At 46.9% G+C, this 18,644-nt stretch overlaps 1 protein-coding gene across 4 annotated transcripts in view; it reads left to right on the top strand.

The window, feature by feature from the left end:
- The window catches only part of para (sodium voltage-gated channel paralytic), a 239,893-nt gene extending 221,556 nt beyond the window's left edge, over nt 1-18,337 (top strand). For all 4 annotated transcript variants that reach the window (XM_075680914.1, XM_075680915.1, XM_075680912.1 and 1 more), the window contains exons 25-30: nt 1,328-1,591; nt 4,002-4,058; nt 4,755-4,892; nt 5,353-5,460; nt 7,051-7,321; nt 7,965-18,337. In XM_075680914.1, coding sequence (XP_075537029.1) covers nt 1,328-1,591; nt 4,002-4,058; nt 4,755-4,892; nt 5,353-5,460; nt 7,051-7,321; nt 7,965-9,055 — 1,929 coding nt within the window. In that variant the 3' untranslated portion in view covers nt 9,056-18,337. The remainder of the gene's footprint in view (nt 1-1,327; nt 1,592-4,001; nt 4,059-4,754; nt 4,893-5,352; nt 5,461-7,050; nt 7,322-7,964) is intronic.
- The last annotated feature ends 307 nt before the right edge of the window (nt 18,338-18,644 follow it).

Raw genomic sequence — 18,644 nt, 5'->3', positions numbered from 1 at the left:
AAAGAGAGACCACCTCGCTCTTTCGCTTTAAAATTTCTATAATCCAGGCCACCTTCTACTCTTATTACTCTAATAATACAGTTCAAATCATGACAGCTCGTAATAGTTAAGTAAGAAGGAAGGTGTTAACCTTTCTTGCGAGCACTTACACGTCATCATAATCGGAGTCTCTGCGTCCGTCACTGTACAGCTAGCCCAAACAGGCAGAAACGTTTTTGCCCTGTGATGCCGTGTGAAAAAACGAGTGGGAGAAATGCGCGCTTATTTCAAGAAGCAATGCGAGAAGTGTACGAACCCAGAAGCGTGACACTATTCCAATCACTCCAATAGGAGAAATGCTTGACCAAATGGGCTCGATCACTCGAATGGTTTGGTTCAATCTAAACACGACAACTACCGCCTAAGGGGCCGCTTGCTCCACCTTCAAAAAACTACAACCTAGAAGGAGCAGCAAGATCAATGTATTGACGTTTTCAACCAAGCTACGGGCTGTTTCACATACGAAGCAAGTTACCACCGGCATAGCAAAAAGCCCGGTAGACGGCTTCGGATTGCATATTGACTGAAAATGCATGCACAGGGAATAATATTTCATTAAACGTAGGACGCTCAGTGAAGTAATAAGTCGATACGTCTTCAACAATTTTTGCTCGACCCGCCATGCTTGCTCAGTGGCTATGGTGTTGATCTGCTGAGCAGGAGGTCGCGGGATCGTATCCCGGACAGGGTGGCCGGATTTCGATGGGGGCGAAATGCGAAAACACCAGTGTACTTAGATTTACGTGCACGTTAAAGAACCTCAGGTGGTCGAAATTTCCGGAGCCCTCCACTACGGTGTGCCTCATTATCCGAAAGTGGTTTTGGCACGTAAAACCCATAATTTTTTTTAATTTTTGCGCCAGGAAGTCATAGTCACAAAGTGCCCGTGCAGCGCTGCGTGCACTATACCGGTAGTTGAAAACAAAGCATCACTGTGGTAATGTATCTCCCGCGATGTTAGCACACTGTTTATTTTTTTGCCGTAGCCATGATTTTGCAACAATGCAAAAATATGCAACAATAGCTCAGTTTTGTCACCAGTGGCAAACCCCGCCACTGGTCGCACTCTCTCTTTGGTTACAGAACGGCACAAGACGTAACGGCTCGAATGACGTGATAGTGCTCGCTACTCACAATATTTTAGTCACTGAAAAAGAACGCTATGAGCAGGAGGAGGAGGAAGCTTGGGAACACGCCCGCTCTTTGTCGCTTTTGTGACTCCACCGTGAAGGCTGCCCGTCTGACGCTGGTGTGTTTCTTGCCCCCTTCGCCTCTGCCGTGGTTGTAGGTTGTTGTCAACGCCCTGGTGCAAGCCATCCCAGCCATCTTCAACGTGCTGCTGGTGTGCCTCATCTTTTGGCTCATCTTTTCCATCATGGGCGTCCAGATGCTGGCGGGAAAGTTCTACCGCTGCGTCGATGCCAATGGCACGCGGCTGAACAGCTCCTACATCGCAAACCGCAAGGCATGTGAAGCCAACAACTACACTTGGGACAACCCCATGATCAACTTCGACAACGTCCTCAACGCATACTTGGCCCTCTTCCAAGTGGTCAGTGGTGTTAACGCTCACTCAGCCTCTCACGCGCCTACATAATTAACACTGAACAGTAGCTGACGTAGTGCGTCCGCTATCTTAACGATGCCATGCATTTGGCGGATTACTTAGTTTGCGTAGTGCCGTGGTTCATTAGTGGCAATGGTGTTGGGCTGCGGAGCACGAGGTCGCGGGATCGAATCCCGGCCACGGCGGCCACATTTAGATGGAGGCGAAAACACCCGTGTACTTAGATTTAGGTGCACGTAAGGAACCCAAGTGGTCCAAATTTCCGGAGTCCTCCACTACGCGTGCCTCATAATCAGAAAGTGGTTTTGGCACACATAAACCCCATAATTTCTTTAGAACTGTGAAACACGGAGCGCGTTGGCCATTATAAGTGACATTAGTTTGTCCCCAAACAGTTGCCTATTCTTGATATTCTTGAAATTTCCAGTGATTCAAGTGTTTTTTGTTAGCTGTCTTTGTTTCATAGCTTCTTCTGGGCCGGCCAGAGTGCAGTTTTTGACGGCATATACGTCGTGACGGCTTTCCTCTTGCCGTTAACAGTAGATTTCTTGAGTACCATACATGTTCTTCTCAACGGGTATTCCCAAACGACAGAGTTTCTGACCATTTTGACCAAAGTCTAAATGACTTTGGACTTTGTTCAATGACCAAAGTCTAGAATTATAAATTCTAGCATAAAAATCAGATGCCATGTGAGGCTTCTTCACTGAAGAGCTTCTGAATGAAGTGAACCTGACATGCACGAAGAGTGACTCTTAGTATTACGTCAATTCAAGGCGCACGTCTCTGATGTCTACTTTCAGCTGCATCGTCATAGGATCTCAATGGTACATAAAAGTGGCTGTCAATCGCATAAGAGTTCCCAGAATAAAGACAGACTTCTACAAAGTTAGAGGCTGTTCTATAATTTATGTCGGTGAAGTGGTTCAAATAGATCAAGAAGCGGTCGTACTGCAGTCAAACTTGAAAGGCATTCCCCTAACCACTTCACACTTTCCTCGGACAGCTAGCGGCAAGTTTTTCAAATTTATGGACATTATTTATCGCCATATTTCAGAACATAATCTAGTTAAATGTTTGCGTGTTTCTTGCGTGCTTTTTGAACAGTTTAGATAACAATGGTCATCACTTTGATCAATTTGTACTACGCTGCTATAGGCACGCTCTGGTACCAGTGTAAATTAGCGACAAAGCAGCTAACTGTAACAAGTCTCTAGTCACATTAACAATAGTTTTGCCTTTTCGGCGTTTAAGCGACATTATTGATGCATATTGGGTGAGGGAACAAACGCGAGTTAATGACATCTTAGTTGAAATCAAGAAAAAGAAATGGGCATGGGCAGGACATGTAATGAGGAGGGAAGATAACCGATGGTCATTAAGGGTTACGGACTGGATCCCAAGGGAAGGGAAGCGTAGCAGGGGGCGGCAGAAAGTTAGGTGGGCGGATGAGATTAAGAAGTTTGCAGGGACGGCATGGCCACAATTAGTACATGACCGGGGTTGTTGGAGAAGTATGGGAGAGGCCTTTGCCCTGCAGTGGGAGTAACCAGGCTGATGATGATGATGATGATGATGATGATGATGATTGATGCTTTATAGACGCAAATGAACAGTAGAATGCCCTGGTAAAATTTCTCAAGAGAACTTGGTTAAGTTCAATGCGTTCCCATTTTATCCCGAAGGGTTATGTTCCTCCATTTGTCGCTGCGCACTTCTAAAGGTATATAGAAGAACCTCTGAGTGAATTATCTGAGAGCAACACAGCTACTTTTCTTGGCTAAGCAAAATCTCGAAAGCTACTGCCGTTTGAGGAAATCGGACGTTGTTCTGCCTTTTCACATTCCGGCTGCTGACTCACCAGCGCAGTGATAACTTAGAGCTATAGCTTTAAAAAATCATTAAGAAAACGTCTAAAAACAATCAAAACATAAAAGAACAAAATTCTGGAAAATCACCATCACCATCACACAGCGATTTTTCGCTAAAGATGAACTGTCGTGGGCTACGACCCGTATTTTCAACCCTGAGTATTTCCAGCACTGATGGTACGGTCGTGAAAAGATCAAATACACACGCTTTAATTTAGCAAAGTAAATATTACTTCCCCACGACGTCAGTAACTTCATATGTGCATGCGTAATAGATGTTAAGGTTGCATACACATTCTTATGCACAAAAAGAAAAAACTTGCCATGGTAAATTAGTTTTTACACCATTGCCCTGCAGAAATTACACTTATTACCTAACAACGTAAGGTATCCACCATATTAAGTTGTTACAAAATTCGGGCCAACGCTTAGAGATTATAACACGTCATATATATTCGGAATCTTTATTTTGAATTTGCAGCTGCCATGTCTTATGTACAAATATTTACTTTCTTTTTACTTAGGCAACGTTCAAAGGCTGGACGGATATTATGGACAATGCGATCGACTCCAGAGGCGGAGTGAGTTATCCCTTTTATTTCCGTGACTTAGATGTTCCTTACATTTGTTACTTATAACGGGCTACTATCCTCAGAGCCACAATCATAGTTGACGACACATCTAGCATGTTTGAACTGAAGCAGTCAGTTAACATCACCCTAAAGGATAAACTAAAAAATTATCGCCACCCGTTCAAGTCCTCCTGCGATTTGAGCAGTTAGCAGGATTTCACGGTAGCCAACTATTGCTGATGAAATTTCTCATAGTCCATCACCATTTATTTTCGTTACGTATTCATTTGATGCGTGTTCATAATGGAGTCCAGAAGTTATCACAACTATCATAGGCACTGCATTGTTGTCGACCGATCTATTTCAGAGTTTCTAACCTGTTCCTGTATATAATTCTTCAGTATACTACGACAGCTTGCAAGTACTACAACTAGGCTGCATTTGTTTTCATTAAACATGCATTATCGTTTCAGCTAACTAAAGGCGAAAACATAAATACAAGCGTGCTTGAGAAGCAAGCAACTGCATGGTGTAAAAGAAATTCCGCAGATTACGTTAATATCTTCATGACGATTTCATGTTCTTCAAATTTCATTACTGCTGGCTCCGCTAATCATTGAAGCTAGGCTTGAACAACCTGAATGAAACGCACGAAAATCTGATTATGTCGGAACTGACTGCGCGTACCGCTCTTGTTTTCCACAGAAAGAGGACCAACCGGAATACGAAGCTAACATCTACATGTACCTATATTTCGTATTCTTCATTATCTTCGGCTCCTTCTTCACCTTGAATCTATTCATCGGTGTAATTATCGACAATTTCAATGAACAGAAAAAGAAGGTGGGTACTAAAGGAATACTTTCGGCTTACCATGTTGTCTCTGCATACTCATTTTCGCATTTATTTTCTTCCTACGCTTGTTGCCCTCACCTACGTCATGGTTCACAAACTGAATACATTTGAATGTTTCAATAAGCCACTTTCTGATAGCTTTCAACATTTGTAAGAATAGCAATGTACTTCGAATTCATCAGGTTAAAAACTCAGATACTGCCTCAAAAAACGTGTTTCTGTTTTTATTTTCTTTGTCAATTTATTAATTTTCTGTGTCGTAACGCTTTCAAAGGGGCTTGCAAAGCCATGTTGCGACGTGCTTTTTCCTCTATTTATGCATGAAACCACTAATTTCACTGTGATACATGTCATTCACGAACGCCGTATGTTCCATTAGCTTTACAACGGTGCAATAAAATAACCTCTATGCTTGAAACTCTAGCTTTGTTTTTCACCTACATTTTAGGCGGGAGGATCGTTGGAAATGTTCATGACAGAAGACCAAAAGAAATACTATAATGCCATGAAAAAAATGGGATCCAAAAAGCCAGCCAAGGCAATTCCAAGGCCCAGGGTAAGCGTATGCTGCCTCTTGTTTAATCAGGTTGCCTTTTGTCTCACAATAATACAAAGGGCTACTGATTAGTCTTACGGGTAAAGTCAACTGCCTAATTTGCTGACATCCCATCTCTGTGTCCGAGTCCCGAGACCATGCCTAGTCACATTACTTTCCCGTTTACACGGATTTCTATCTAGAAAGGCAATTTTGTTTGCAAAATTTTTGCTGTACTATTGTAGCATTACTTTCACAAACTTAGGCAACCGAATGAACACGATGGTTTTAGCTGCAGCGCTTGGGGAAATAAAAGCTGAGGACGTTGCCGACACAAAATCCCTTAGTGGAAACGCTTGTGCTTGTTAACTGTACACGTCTACGATGTTGCTTCAACTTGGTATGAGCGACATGTAAACAGCTGTAGGACTAATATTATGCCAAATAATTTATGGGAGTGATAAACGTAAGCTTTTTTAGAACTCTGCCAAAGCGTTGGGACTCACTCGCAAGCACATGACATTAGTCGCTTGTTGTCACTTTTCTTATATATCAAGGATTAACTGGCATCATCCCCAAATTCTATAATTTTATTTTATGCTAGTGTCACCAAAAATATTAGTAACTTGCATTCTATGTGGAGCCGCTTTTTTCTATCTTCACTGGCATCCATCCACTGAATGGTTGCGAATGGCTGAAACACGTTAGATGAAGTGATTCAGTTGGTCGCTATGCCCGCTCGATGTTCAACTTTTGTCGCACTAATGTTGAAAGTTTTTGTTAAGATATCACCAACCTTCTAAATTTTACTCAATATTCTTTTCTTTCTCTGCGGTACCCAGTCTTTGTCGATTGAGTGGTTTGGCGCCTACTAATCATTTCCTTCAAGGGCAGAAAATTCGTTTGCTACAAATTTGCGATACAACGGGTGTAGTACCCAAGGTCATTCGACCCGCAAAGCCAACCGAGTTCTTGTATACGCGCTACATATAAGTGAACTGGAAAGAATCAAACTGTAAAGGAGACTTTCGCATCCACCTGACAGCAAACAAACTACAAAACACCTATATAAGCAAGACTTCGTTTTTCTAAAATGATTATACAATGTCTGTTCGACTCGATATCATGCCTGATTCGTCTTTGTTGTCTGCAGTTCCGTGGCTTCTTTGTCCTGGCACTTTTGCTAAAGTTAACCCTTGCATGTGATGTCTCATTAAAGTGCGGGTGGTTTTGGGATTTATATAGACAAACTTAACTAAGCCCAGCAATCTCCTTAAAACCTACGATATTGCTCTGCATGTGCAGACATTGCATGTGCAGACAAATATTCAACTTCGCATACAACGAAATTTATCCAGTTGTAAACAATCCTCATATACAAAAAAAACGAGGAAAGATTTGATACAAGTCAGTTTTCTGCGCGCATCGCTTTGCTAACTTTATTCTGTTATCTAATGTTCCCGCTAACGTATAGCCTGGTATTTTCACATCGGAAAAAGCCAGTCGAATTAGGGCATATTTTTATACAATTAGTGCAGGGTCCATTGCATGGCAACATGACTTAAGTGACTAAAACCACTCGCTGAAAGCATTTCTGTCTTCTTTTTGCAGTTCAAAATCCAAGCAATGGTTTTCGACCTGACCACAAACAAGATGTTCGACATGGCGATCATGATCTTCATTGCCCTTAACATGACGGTCATGGCGCTTGACCATTATAAGCAATCCAAGTTGTACGAGTCCATCCTAGAGCGGCTCAACATCTTCTTCATCGCTGTCTTCACAGCCGAATGCCTGCTCAAAATATTCGCCCTGCGCTGGCACTACTTTCGAGAACCATGGAACATGTTCGACTTCGTAGTCGTCATCCTCTCTATTCTAGGTAAGGGACCAGTATAAAATAACTTGTTCTGGGTAAAAATTAGACTGAGCAATGCAATCATTATTTCAATTTACAGAAGTAAGTTGGTGTTGCACGTTTCGGTGCACGTCTGTAAACTGTAATGAAAATACCCCTTAGCAGATTACGCCTGCGCTTTCAGACCAGCGCAAGAATCTGCCTGAGTGGAAATGTCTCGTGTACATAGCGTATCTAAACCAGAAAATGGGCTACCCCATGTTTAGGCGCAACTTTAATTTTCTATTTGCGCGCAAGACAGTTCGTTCTATAGCTAGGCCTGATTCACGCAGCCGCCATCTGACCCGTCACCGTCACAGCACCGGCATCCGTTAGGAAAGTGCGTCTCCTCGTCGGCTTTCTTCTTTTCGCAAAAGAAGAGACGCCGGTGTCGCTGTCCGATGCTCGCCTGCATCGCTTATCTTGAAGAGAAACCGGCGAGGAGACGAAGTCGCCTGGCGGACGCCTCTGCCACGACGGGACGTGACGGCTGTGCGAAGTAGGCTGCCACTCAGTGTCCGCCATTCAAGCGGGCGATCCTTGGCCTCCGACAGAGTTTCATTTCGATGCTGTGCTCAGTCGGCCATGGATGTCAGAGCCACGACCACAGGCGCCTCTTCTCGCGCAGGTACGGTGCTCAAGGACCTGATCGCGGCCTACTTCGTGTCGCCTACGCTGCTGCGTGTGGTGCGCGTCGTGAAAGTGGGCCGTGTGCTGCGGCTGGTCAAGGGCGCGCGGGGCATCCGGACCCTGCTGTTCGCCCTGGCCATGTCATTGCCGGCGCTGTTTAACATCTGCCTGCTCCTGTTCCTTGTGATGTTCATCTACGCAATCTTCGGCATGTCCTTCTTCATGCACGTGAAGCACCGCTACGGCGTCGACGAGAACTTTAACTTCGAAACCTTCGGCCAGTCAATGATACTGCTATTCCAAATGTGCACGTCAGCCGGCTGGGACGGCGTGCTGGCCGCCATCATGGACGAGCATGACTGCAACCGGCCCACCGACGAATCGGAGGGCAACTGCGGCAAGCGAGGCATCGCGGTCGCCTACCTCGTCTCGTACCTCATAATCAGCTTCCTCGTCATCATCAACATGTATATCGCCGTCATACTCGAGAACTACAGTCAGGCCACCGAGGACGTGCAAGAGGGCCTGACCGACGACGACTACGACATGTACTACGAGATCTGGCAACAATTCGATCCAAAGGGCACCCAGTACGTGGCCTACTCCAACCTGACCAACTTTGTGAATGCGCTGGAGGAGCCCCTGCAGATACCCAAGCCCAACAAGTACAAGCTGATCGCCCTGGACATACCCATCTGCAAGGACGACATGGTGTACTGCGTCGACATTCTGGACGCCCTCACTCGGGACTTCTTCGCCCGCAAGGGCCACGCCATCGAGGAGCCACCCGAGATCACCGAGACCGTCATACACCTGGACCGGCCGGGCTACGAGCCGGTCAGTTCGACGCTATGGCGCCAGCGCGAGGAGTACTGCGCCCGCGTCATTCAGCGGGCCTGGCGCCGATACAAGGGAGGCGGCGGCGGTGGGGACGACGCCGCCTCCGACGGGGAGCCTCCGACGGCGGCCACCGCCCAGCAGCAGACGGCCATAGTGGTGGACAGCGACGGTCACGTGACACGCAATGGACACCGTGTGGTGCTGCACTCGCGTTCGCCCAGCGTCGCCAGCCGCTCGACGGATGTGTGACAAGAGTAGACGCCTGCCCGTCCGCACTCCGCGGGCGGCCAGGATTCCCTCAACCCGCCGCTCTTCTCTCTCTAGCATTGTTTAACTCAAGGGACTCAACTTTACAATTAACTCCAATTGCTACATACCCTCGACGCAGCAGCACACCCTTTCTCTCTTCCTTCGGCGCACTTTACTGCAACAGGTCGCGTTGTGAGTGTGTGTGTCTTCTCTTTCTCTCCACTGCATCCGGCCAACGTCGAAGAGAAAAAGCACCGTAGCTTTGGAACTGCCACTTCTGCAATGCAGAAAAGAAGAAAAAAATGCTTGCTGCGATTTTGAATTTTAAGACGAAGATGAAGAAGATGAATATATATAAATATATATAAATATAAATAATATATATTATACATATATGTGTGGTGTAAAGAAAAAAAAAGAAGCGCTAGTTGCACCTGGAGGTGACCGGTGACCCTCTCTATAGCGAGCAAGAAATGCTGCACTCGCCAACAATGTATGCACACAAGGACCACGACGCGGGGCTGCTCTTGCAACCACCCGCGCCGGGACTCAGCCTCTCGTGAGAGGAGGACTGCTGCTGACGCCGCTGCCGCCGCCGCCGCCGCCGCTGCTGCCACCGCCGCGATCTTTCTCTCTTCCAAGAAAAAAAAAAAAGATTGAAATGCCGCACGACGTGCACACCTGATGATGCGGCCTCCTTACCGTTGCCGTCGCCGGACCCTTCGGGACTGCCCACCAACAGCGCGCGAGTGCGCGCCTCGTGCACCTTACTAACGCCGCTCGCCGCCAGATGGGGCTGCTCGATGTGGGCCGGACCGTCGCCGGCTGCGGCCAAGCCTGCTTGGACCTTATGCGCACGCTCCGAGAGAAGAAAAAAAAAATCGGGGGAGGCCTCCCGTCGCGGGAAATGCTCCTCTCCGGGTTTAAGGGAAACGCATACAATGCTCAGCACAACAAAGTTTGCTTTTTTGCCGTTAACACTCTACATAACACATAGTCTACTTAATACAAGCTGATACTTTGGCCGAGAGAGGGAGAGGAAAAAAAAATAGAGAGACAGCAAGGAGACCCGCCGCGAGCTCCCGCCGACGTCCGGGCCCACAGGCGCCGCTAGCGTGCGCTCAAGGAAAAAAAAAGGCATGTGTACATAAGGTGTATATCTGCGAGGAAGGCTTGCTCCAGAAGCCGTTCACAAACAGATTTTATTTCCTATGTGCCTTTATGGGTTAATACCTGCTTTTCATTGACTGCATCAGCTTTCAACCATGCAACGAGTGTCCTGGTTTTTCTCTCTCTCGTTTTTCGTCCCGTTGCCGCGTCCTGCAAAGTTGTTAGCCAAGTGTTGTCGAGTTTTTTCATCGGGACGTCTAAGGCGACTCCAGGAGCGTGCATGCAAACATAAGCCGCCGCCAGCCAAGCTGTTCATTTGCGTTATTCACATCTCCACTCCCCTCCCACGTTGCACGAGTGAGCCTACGCCCTCTTTCCTGCCTTGTGCCTGCTTCGGTGACATGGGATGCACTCGCCCGCACCCGCCTTTGCCTGAGGAGAGCAACAATGATCTTGGCCTGAGGAGCCGCGCTTAGGTGTAGCAGAACTTCTGCAGCGTGAGTTCGTTGTTTCAGCAGTGCAGGCGCCGTCATTCTTTTTTCTATTTCTTTCTTCTTTCTTTTTTGGCGAGAGCGAGGACGGATCTAGTTCCACAGAGTCCAGGAGTACGTGCCGCAAAGCCTTGTCCAGCGGCACAGATGACAAACGCGCTGAAACCGTATACAGTAATCGTTTACTTGGTTTCTTTTTTCTTTCGTTTTCAGCGAAGAAGCCGCGCCACACCGTGATCGTACACGTATAGCCCCGTCTCAAAAAGCGGAACAAATGAGAATATATAAATATATTTCTCTCAAGCCTCTCGAAGGAAGGACCAATACTCTACTTAACGTCCATTGGCGCTAGACTTCGGAAGGCCGTCGCCAACTCGGCCTGGGAACGCAATGATCGCCGGTCCTCTCTCTCTCGCCCATCTCTAGTTACCATCCAACGGTTCGCCTTCCGCTGGCGCGCAACGCCCTACGAGCAGCTTTCGATTCCGCCATCGCGAGCAGCTGTCGGGCGTCGCCGTCGCCACGTCTTTAGGCTGATCACTAATGCGCACTGTACCAGCGCAGCCAGGCTTCCCCGCGCGGCTCCTGAGGGAGCCAACATCATAACAACGCTGTCAAAAAAGAAAAGAAAGAAGAAATACTCGCTTTTGCTTCATCGTTCTCCAGGCAACAGTCGATCGAGTAGACGCTTGACGCGGGCGAGTCAATCGAGCAGAGGCTGTGGTGGCCGCGGCTCGCTCGCTGTGTGCGCATGGAGCCGCGACTCTCCTCTTTGCAGCCTCCCGCTCGCTCGCTCGGTTTCCCGAGGTCTTCCTCGGGCAAAGCTCAACACGTAGCAAATAACTATTTTCTTCCGCGACATCGCGCGCAAGCACGCCTCGTGCCCGCACGCGTCCGCTCAAAGTGCACTCGAACGAGGCAGGGCCTTCACGCTTTTATTTAATACACATCTATGCCGCAGGGCTGAGCTGCTCGAAAGAAAGAAGAAGTTCATCATCGCGATGGCGTTCTCTTTCTTTTTTTTTTCTTTTTTCAGGCGTGCTAACCCTGTTTCCAACATTTTCTTCCCGAGCATTCCGCACACGCTAAAGTAACGTCTTGTCTCAGTCAAATGAATACAGCATGGCAAGGCGTATAGCGATGACAAGTCGTGCTTACTTAACGCTGCACACTTTGTTGCCTATCCGGATATCACGTTCGGTTAACTCAATTTATGTAGCATCTATGTACGGCATGCCATCAGCGCCTCCGCCAAGAGCTCAAATTTTGTTTGCTGCTTTAGATAAATTTTACCCTAGTTCCCCTGGTCCTATCCTATGATGTCCCGGTACTACACATATTTTATCCCCGCTTCAGACTCGCTGTTATCGCAATGCGTTGCAACGTCGTCGGCGTTTACTTAACCGGCGGATTTAAAACAATTGGCGTTGGTGTATGCTATAGTAGGCGCAGCGTTAAAAGCGCTCTGAGTGTTTACTATTAAGCTCGCGGCAAACGACTGACATTCACTTTTTTTTTTTTCTCGTGAAAGGGAAAAGTACGAAGCAGCTTTACACTATGTATGCAGCTTTCGGCAGTCGCTGCCGAGCTTAAGTCCTTCCAGTATACAGCTAACGTATTTCGGCTGTGCTAACAGAAAAAAAAATCATGTCTTGAAAGCGACCAGAGCAATTCAGCGTTCGCAAATTTGTACTGTATAGCGAAAGAGCTTCTCGGCACTGTGATTACTGTTTCCTTAAGAAGCGGAAGAAGAAGAAAAAACAGGAGGTCTTTCCCTGTCATTTTCAACGCTACATAATCATGCTGCGGCTGGGTTTGCAGCGACCTTACACCCATACTTAGTCGTCGTAGAAGCTCTTTGTTGCCCCTACAGGGAAGTCAGTCGCTGTGCGGAGCTGCACTATATAACTTGAGAGAGAGAGGCAGAATTTATTGGAAGGAAGGCAAAGAGGTCGGCCTGAGCTTGCGTGCTCTAGCCTGCTACTCTTTATAACTTGGTCTCTGTCGAATGCGCCTTAGGAGTAACAGGGGCAGATTTCGACGCAGCCCGTATATGAGAGGCAGTCGAAGCGGTTCTTATGAATATCAACTTGCTGCACTTGTAGATCGCAACGTTCTTACAAGTCGCTTCTCAACGGTAAAGATGAAAGAAAAGCCGAAGATGAGCACAAACCAAAAACATCCACATAAGTGTTAATTATATTTTCACTAGCATACTCTCAAAGCTTTCCGGGTACTTATTGCAGCCTTTAAACTTATCATACGAAACCGTGAACTCCTTGAAATGACGCTAAATCGGTTCGCTATAGTTTCCTGGGGAAAAGTTGCGTGATTCGTGATTTCGAAGTCGCAAGGCATGCGACACGAAAGGCGGCACTTTGGTTTTGCGTACCGGCAGTGTCTGTCCAACAACAGTACCGCAAAAGTATTAATCAAAAAACATAGTAAAATCAGGGTCGTCCGGTGAAAATGCCTCAACAAAAAATAGAGTTAAACCAGGTGGCTAGGTACAAACGCCCCGTTTGTTTCGAACAGTGGCGTAGCCAGGGGGGGAGTGGAGGAGGGTGCGTCCACCGGCCTTCCCCCCCTCCCCGAAATTTTTCCGGCCGGCGCCCTGCTCCCGCTTTTATGCCTGGCACGTCGCCTATGAACAAAGGCGCATATCCTTCGAACGCCCGCCCTAGACAAGTACAGGATGGCACACACCTTCAAGCAGACAAAGGGGTTGCTCAATGTTATAGTTGTATTATATGCACCAAGCATGGGAAACTTAACAGTGAATAATGGGAACCTTAGCTCCCACGCACGCGAAAAAGAAGTCCTGGCTACGCGCCTGGTTTCGAATAGAACCATCCGTGACCGAAACGTCTCGGCATTCTCTTGTGTAGCAATGAAAGCGCTAACGATTGCAAAACCACAGTTTTGTGTAAATACGTCGGCCCTACACCGCGACTTCCACGTTTTCTCTGACACAGTGGGCACACACGCCAGCATAGGCTGCCGTTTTATGAGGCATTCCGTGGTAGCGTAAGAATTACTGATTTGAATATTTTTAACGACACAAAGCAGCAAACGTCTACCTTTCACGTGGAAACGTAATTGGTTTATAAAGGTCAAACAAGCATGCATCTCAATATATTCGCGTTTATCGAGTAGCAGATCTAACGTAAGGACCGAGCGAACTGTCCGAGGCAGGCAGAAAGGTAGGCTCTAGCGACGCCTCCTATATGTGAAGGCGCTGGCTCTACCTCGCTCCTCCCCGCCCTCACCCTCAAAGCCACCTCCCCAGCCATCCTTGCTGCTTCCCGTCTCCACTTCCGACATTTGGGTAGTTTGGGATCGACAGCATGCCCCCTCCCCCCACCCCCCTTGCGTTTTGTTCTATAGTGCGGCGGGCTCGCCTCCTGCTGTGTTGTTAACGAGGCTGCATCGCGAAGGTTGTATACTGCTTCCATGGTTTTAAAATACATATATATTATATATATATAGCACTTGTGCGTTTGCAACGACAAGTGTTGGCCACACGCAACAATGCGTTTTTTGCTATCTGCAATTTTATTGTATCTGTTTCTGTTTTGCTCCTTGTGTACCGCGGAAAAACTCACGCTGTGCATCAAGTGAATGAATGCAATGTAAAAAAAAAAAGGTGAAAAGGAAGCGAGCGAGCGAGAGAGAGAGAGAAAAATACAGTTGGGCTACTGCAAACAATGGTGGCACGTTTCTAGGTAGGCTGTTTTCACACATACACAGAGAGACGCGCATGCGCGCGTGCTGTTGAACATTGTTTTTTTTTTTTTCACCTCCCTTTGCCCAGCTCGATGCACCATTGCTTTCGATTGCTCTATCACGGCTGTGGCTAAGTGATGCCATGCACACAAAAGAAAAAACTAGCGCAACATGCTTTTTTTTACTTGTTGTCATTGGCTCCTCTCTCTTTTTCGTCCTCCAGTCTGCAACGACAGATCCCAACCACCTGCCACCACCGCATATTGTCGTTCCCTGTTATCATGGCGCACATTGTCACTTTTTCGCAAAACGCCAGGGCAAACAGTGTGAACTTTTGACTCGAGCCCGCTGATGGTTGTGTCTTTCTCACTTAGTAAGAACCGGTTACATCCCCTTGCCCCCTATTTGCCCCCTACACAATCCCAAAAGAGAGTATATCGCGCCAACCCAACCCATGTACTTCAATTATGTTGCCATCCCATGCACCTATTTCACCATCCTTGTAAGCTTTTTCGTTTTGTCGTTTCTTCAGCAAAAGAAGAGTGAGAAAAAAAAAAGTGCTACAAATCGCTTTATTCCACCACGGAATGCATGGCAAGGTGTGCGCCTCCGGACAGATCGCGCTTCATACGTTTGTTCCGTTCTTTTGAGAGCCTGTACACATACAAGCCGCTCTTTTTTCGGCAAGCCATAAAGCTAGAAAAAAAAGAAGAGACAGAGCGAGAGAAAGGAAATGAAAGATGCGAAAAATGGGTTCGGACCAGCATCGCCCGCCATGCTCGAGATGAGAGTGAGAAACACGCGAAAAAAAAGTATGGTTGTGCGCAACGCCGCGAATGGTGGGCGATGTCTATATATGTGAAAGAAAATGAAAGAGAGACAGAGCGAGAGAGAGAGAGAGAGTTATGTATGCATACGAAGGGCAGCGACCGCTAACGGTTGATTCTCTGACTTCAGACACACAAATTGTTCCGCACAAAATGTAAGCCACTTTTCTCACACACTCGCGAGCGCGCTGTCAACGTCTCTCTCTCTCCATGCGTCGTCTTTTTTGCAAAAAAACGCGGACGCTTAGACGTAGTGTACAAGAATTTCCATGCTATAGGACTGAGCAGCTATGACCTAGAGAACGTTGAGGGTCTTTTTCTGACTAACACTTAGGATCAAACGGCGAGTGCATGTGCTTCGGTTGTCTTCTCTCCGAAAGAGAGAGAGTGAGGGGATAGCCCATGAAAGTGCGGCCCCCTCCTCTTCCCCTCCATCAACCTAATACCCTCTCCCTCTTCCGTTTAGCCACCAGCGCCCTCACGACGTTTCTTCCCGTTGCAAGTTTGGGCGCTGCCGTAAAGGTTTTTTCTTTTTTTTTTTTTCGGAGCCACCGCCATCGCCGCTACTGATAGTGAGAAGATACTTTTTCTTTTCTCTTTTTTTTTAAATCTAAGACGGATCATTTTTTCGCAGCAGTTCGCCGTTTCGTGCGCAGCTTATGGTTTCCACGTTGTTGTTGGCCGTCTCGGCTTATATAGAGAGAGCGATACTGTTACACGGTATACAAACGGTTTAGGATTCTGCGGTACGCAGAGCTCCAAAGAGAAGTTATTATTATGAGGAACGTTAACTGCCGTTACGCTGCGCCTCTGTTGAAAGCAGCGCGACACGAGGGGTGAATATAGTTATTTGTTTTGCTTGCCATTTTGAGAGGAGGCTTACGATACTTGCAACTGGCCTTAACCACGAGTGCTATTCGGTCTACCTGTGCCACGGCGCTCTTTGGGAAAAGTTGAGCGATGATCTTGAGCTACATACTCTGCACGGCGCGCTACTGCCTGCTCAGACGTGACCGTTTCAACGAAGACGCAATTACGCCGCTACCCGACAAGCGTGTGTCATCACAAGCCGCGTTTCAAATGGTGCTGTTAAGTACAGAGGTGCAAATTATCTTTGCGGTGCAGCCGTCATGGCCGAAAAAGGGCATGCGCGTCTGCATGTTTCGTAAGCGGTAGCTGCTCACTGTAGTTGTCTTGTGAATTCGTATTTTTTTTTTTTGACGCTTCATGAAACGTTGGAAGCTACTTCTTACCTTTTGCACTTTTACTTCTGGTCCGATAAAGCAATATTTGTTATGAAAGACCATTGATCGTTAAAGCACGCATACTGCGCACGTTTACCAGCGCGTTGACTACTATATGCACGTTAGCACGTTAACCAGCGTGCATCGATGTTTGCCAAAGAAAGGCACTGTCGTGTATTCTGCAAGGCCGACGCCTTTTTCTGTGTGCAAGGCAACCCTGCGCTGTAGACACTGTTTGTTTCTTTTGCCACGGACGTACGTGCTACGGACGCAATATAATGCTAACAAGAGCGCGCTATCTTTAAGCTCCCAATGCAGTCCCCGTCAGCTGATCATTATAACGACGTGGCCGTTGACACATTGTTAGTTCGTTGATCGTTGTCTTTGCCTCGTGATAAGAGAAGCAAGGCGTTAATGTTAATGTTGAAGAGACAAGCTTCTCGGAAAAGACTCCCGTAGTTATAGCGTAGAGCAGGAACTCCCTTCGCTGCGACGCCCAGCGCAGGTCCGCGCATCGTGCCTTGCCCTGAACTTCCCTGCCCACTTTAGGAACAATACTTTTGTCAGTGTGTGTATGTGTGTGTGTGTGCGTTCCAACGTCAGCAGAGGTGTCGCTAGACCCCTGTCCGAGAAGTGTCCCTGACACGCGGATTTAAGCAAATGTCATTTTACTTAAGCGAGTTTGTAGAGGTCTAACTCCCGGAAGCATCATTTATGAGATGTTGAAGCTGCACTGCTTTTGACAACTGCTGACGGACTTGCAGTGTCGGTTGCTTTCCTCCGCTTCTTAGTCAATTTTCGAACACTGCTTCTCCAAAGCGAACTAAATTCTGTAAAGTGACATTTAATTTTGCTCGTGTGAGTGGGGCTCAAGTCATTTGCGAGAACGTTTCTTCTTCACCGAACCACTTCACCGCGCCTCTAATCGGTCGCGAGAGGATGGTCCTTGCCTGGACGGTGAATAACTGTGGACAGGGCCACTGAGTGACCTGCAAGAATGATATCGTTTCTGAACACTCACTTGTTCAGTGTTGCATTCCGTTGGTGCTGACGCGGAACATCTGAACGAGTACCAAGCGAACGCATGCGCACAGGCAGACCGAATGATCCGCTACAGGTTATGATTGGCCAGCATTCACGAAAGTAAAGCAGAGCCTACGCGTTGACTGCGAACCAAAAAGTAATAATAATGAACAATAATAACAATAAACAGACAATTGCTCTCGATATTAGTGATCCATGAATTGTGGTCTCGTAACCTGTTTTGTTTTGTCCACGATGAGTTTTGTTCGCCGTACGACTCGGGTCAGGCCGTGAGCGTAGTGTCGACTGTTTTAGAGTGTCGCAGGCCAGTTGTTCGCTCGATGACTAGACAGAATAATATTTGAGCGAGCGCCCGTCTAAAGAAAGAGCTGCTACGAATCGGCAAAACACAGATGAAAGTTCATTTAAAAAGATGTTACTTCCTTTAAGGACGTCCCGCTGGATCATTCGTCCGTTTTTTTGTTTATCTTCCATAGTTTCATAATCGAGACAGTTTTCAGGGGGTGCGGAAAACAAGTCCCAGCTGAAATTGGCGTGCATAGCACGGCCGAAAGGAGAGATAAAAAATATGAATGTTCCCTTTCCCTCCTCCGACCTCCTCTCAGCATGTTTTTCTTCCCTTTCCGAAGCCCGTTTCATTCTCCCCTCTTATTTACGAGCGAAACAGCAGAGAAAAGCTAACAATTAAGACCGTTACCTCTCTGGATATAAGGACGGGGAAAAAAAGCAACACTCACTTAAGCCTTTTAAGCTTGTACTTACTTTGTAAGATGTTTTCAACTTCACAATTTGTACCACATTTCCTGTAAATACATCATTGAATAAATTTTTAATAATTTATCACAACAGAATTCTACTTGTTATTCAGTTGTGCACGTTTGATACTCGGCAATGTTATCCAGATCAGCGACACCCATGACAAACAGATCATTTTCCAACAGGCTCCATGATCGGTCAAGTGGATCAGCATATACCTCGGCATCACAAGTTAGAACGACTGCCAGGACACTGTTTCAGCTGCAGAGTCCAATGATCTTCGCAGTTTTCATTCAGCACGCGTAATCATCTTATTATGTCTAGCCTTAGTTCGCTCTATTTTCTTACAGATTTGACTGCCACAAATATTGATCAGCTCGAACCGTATGCC

Source organism: Dermacentor variabilis, chromosome 2 (genome assembly GCF_050947875.1).
Source record: "Dermacentor variabilis isolate Ectoservices chromosome 2, ASM5094787v1, whole genome shotgun sequence".
NCBI classification, from domain to species: Eukaryota; Metazoa; Arthropoda; class Arachnida; order Ixodida; family Ixodidae; genus Dermacentor; species Dermacentor variabilis.
Note: the sequence above shows the minus strand (reverse complement) of the source record. Positions and strands in the feature narration are given on the sequence as shown.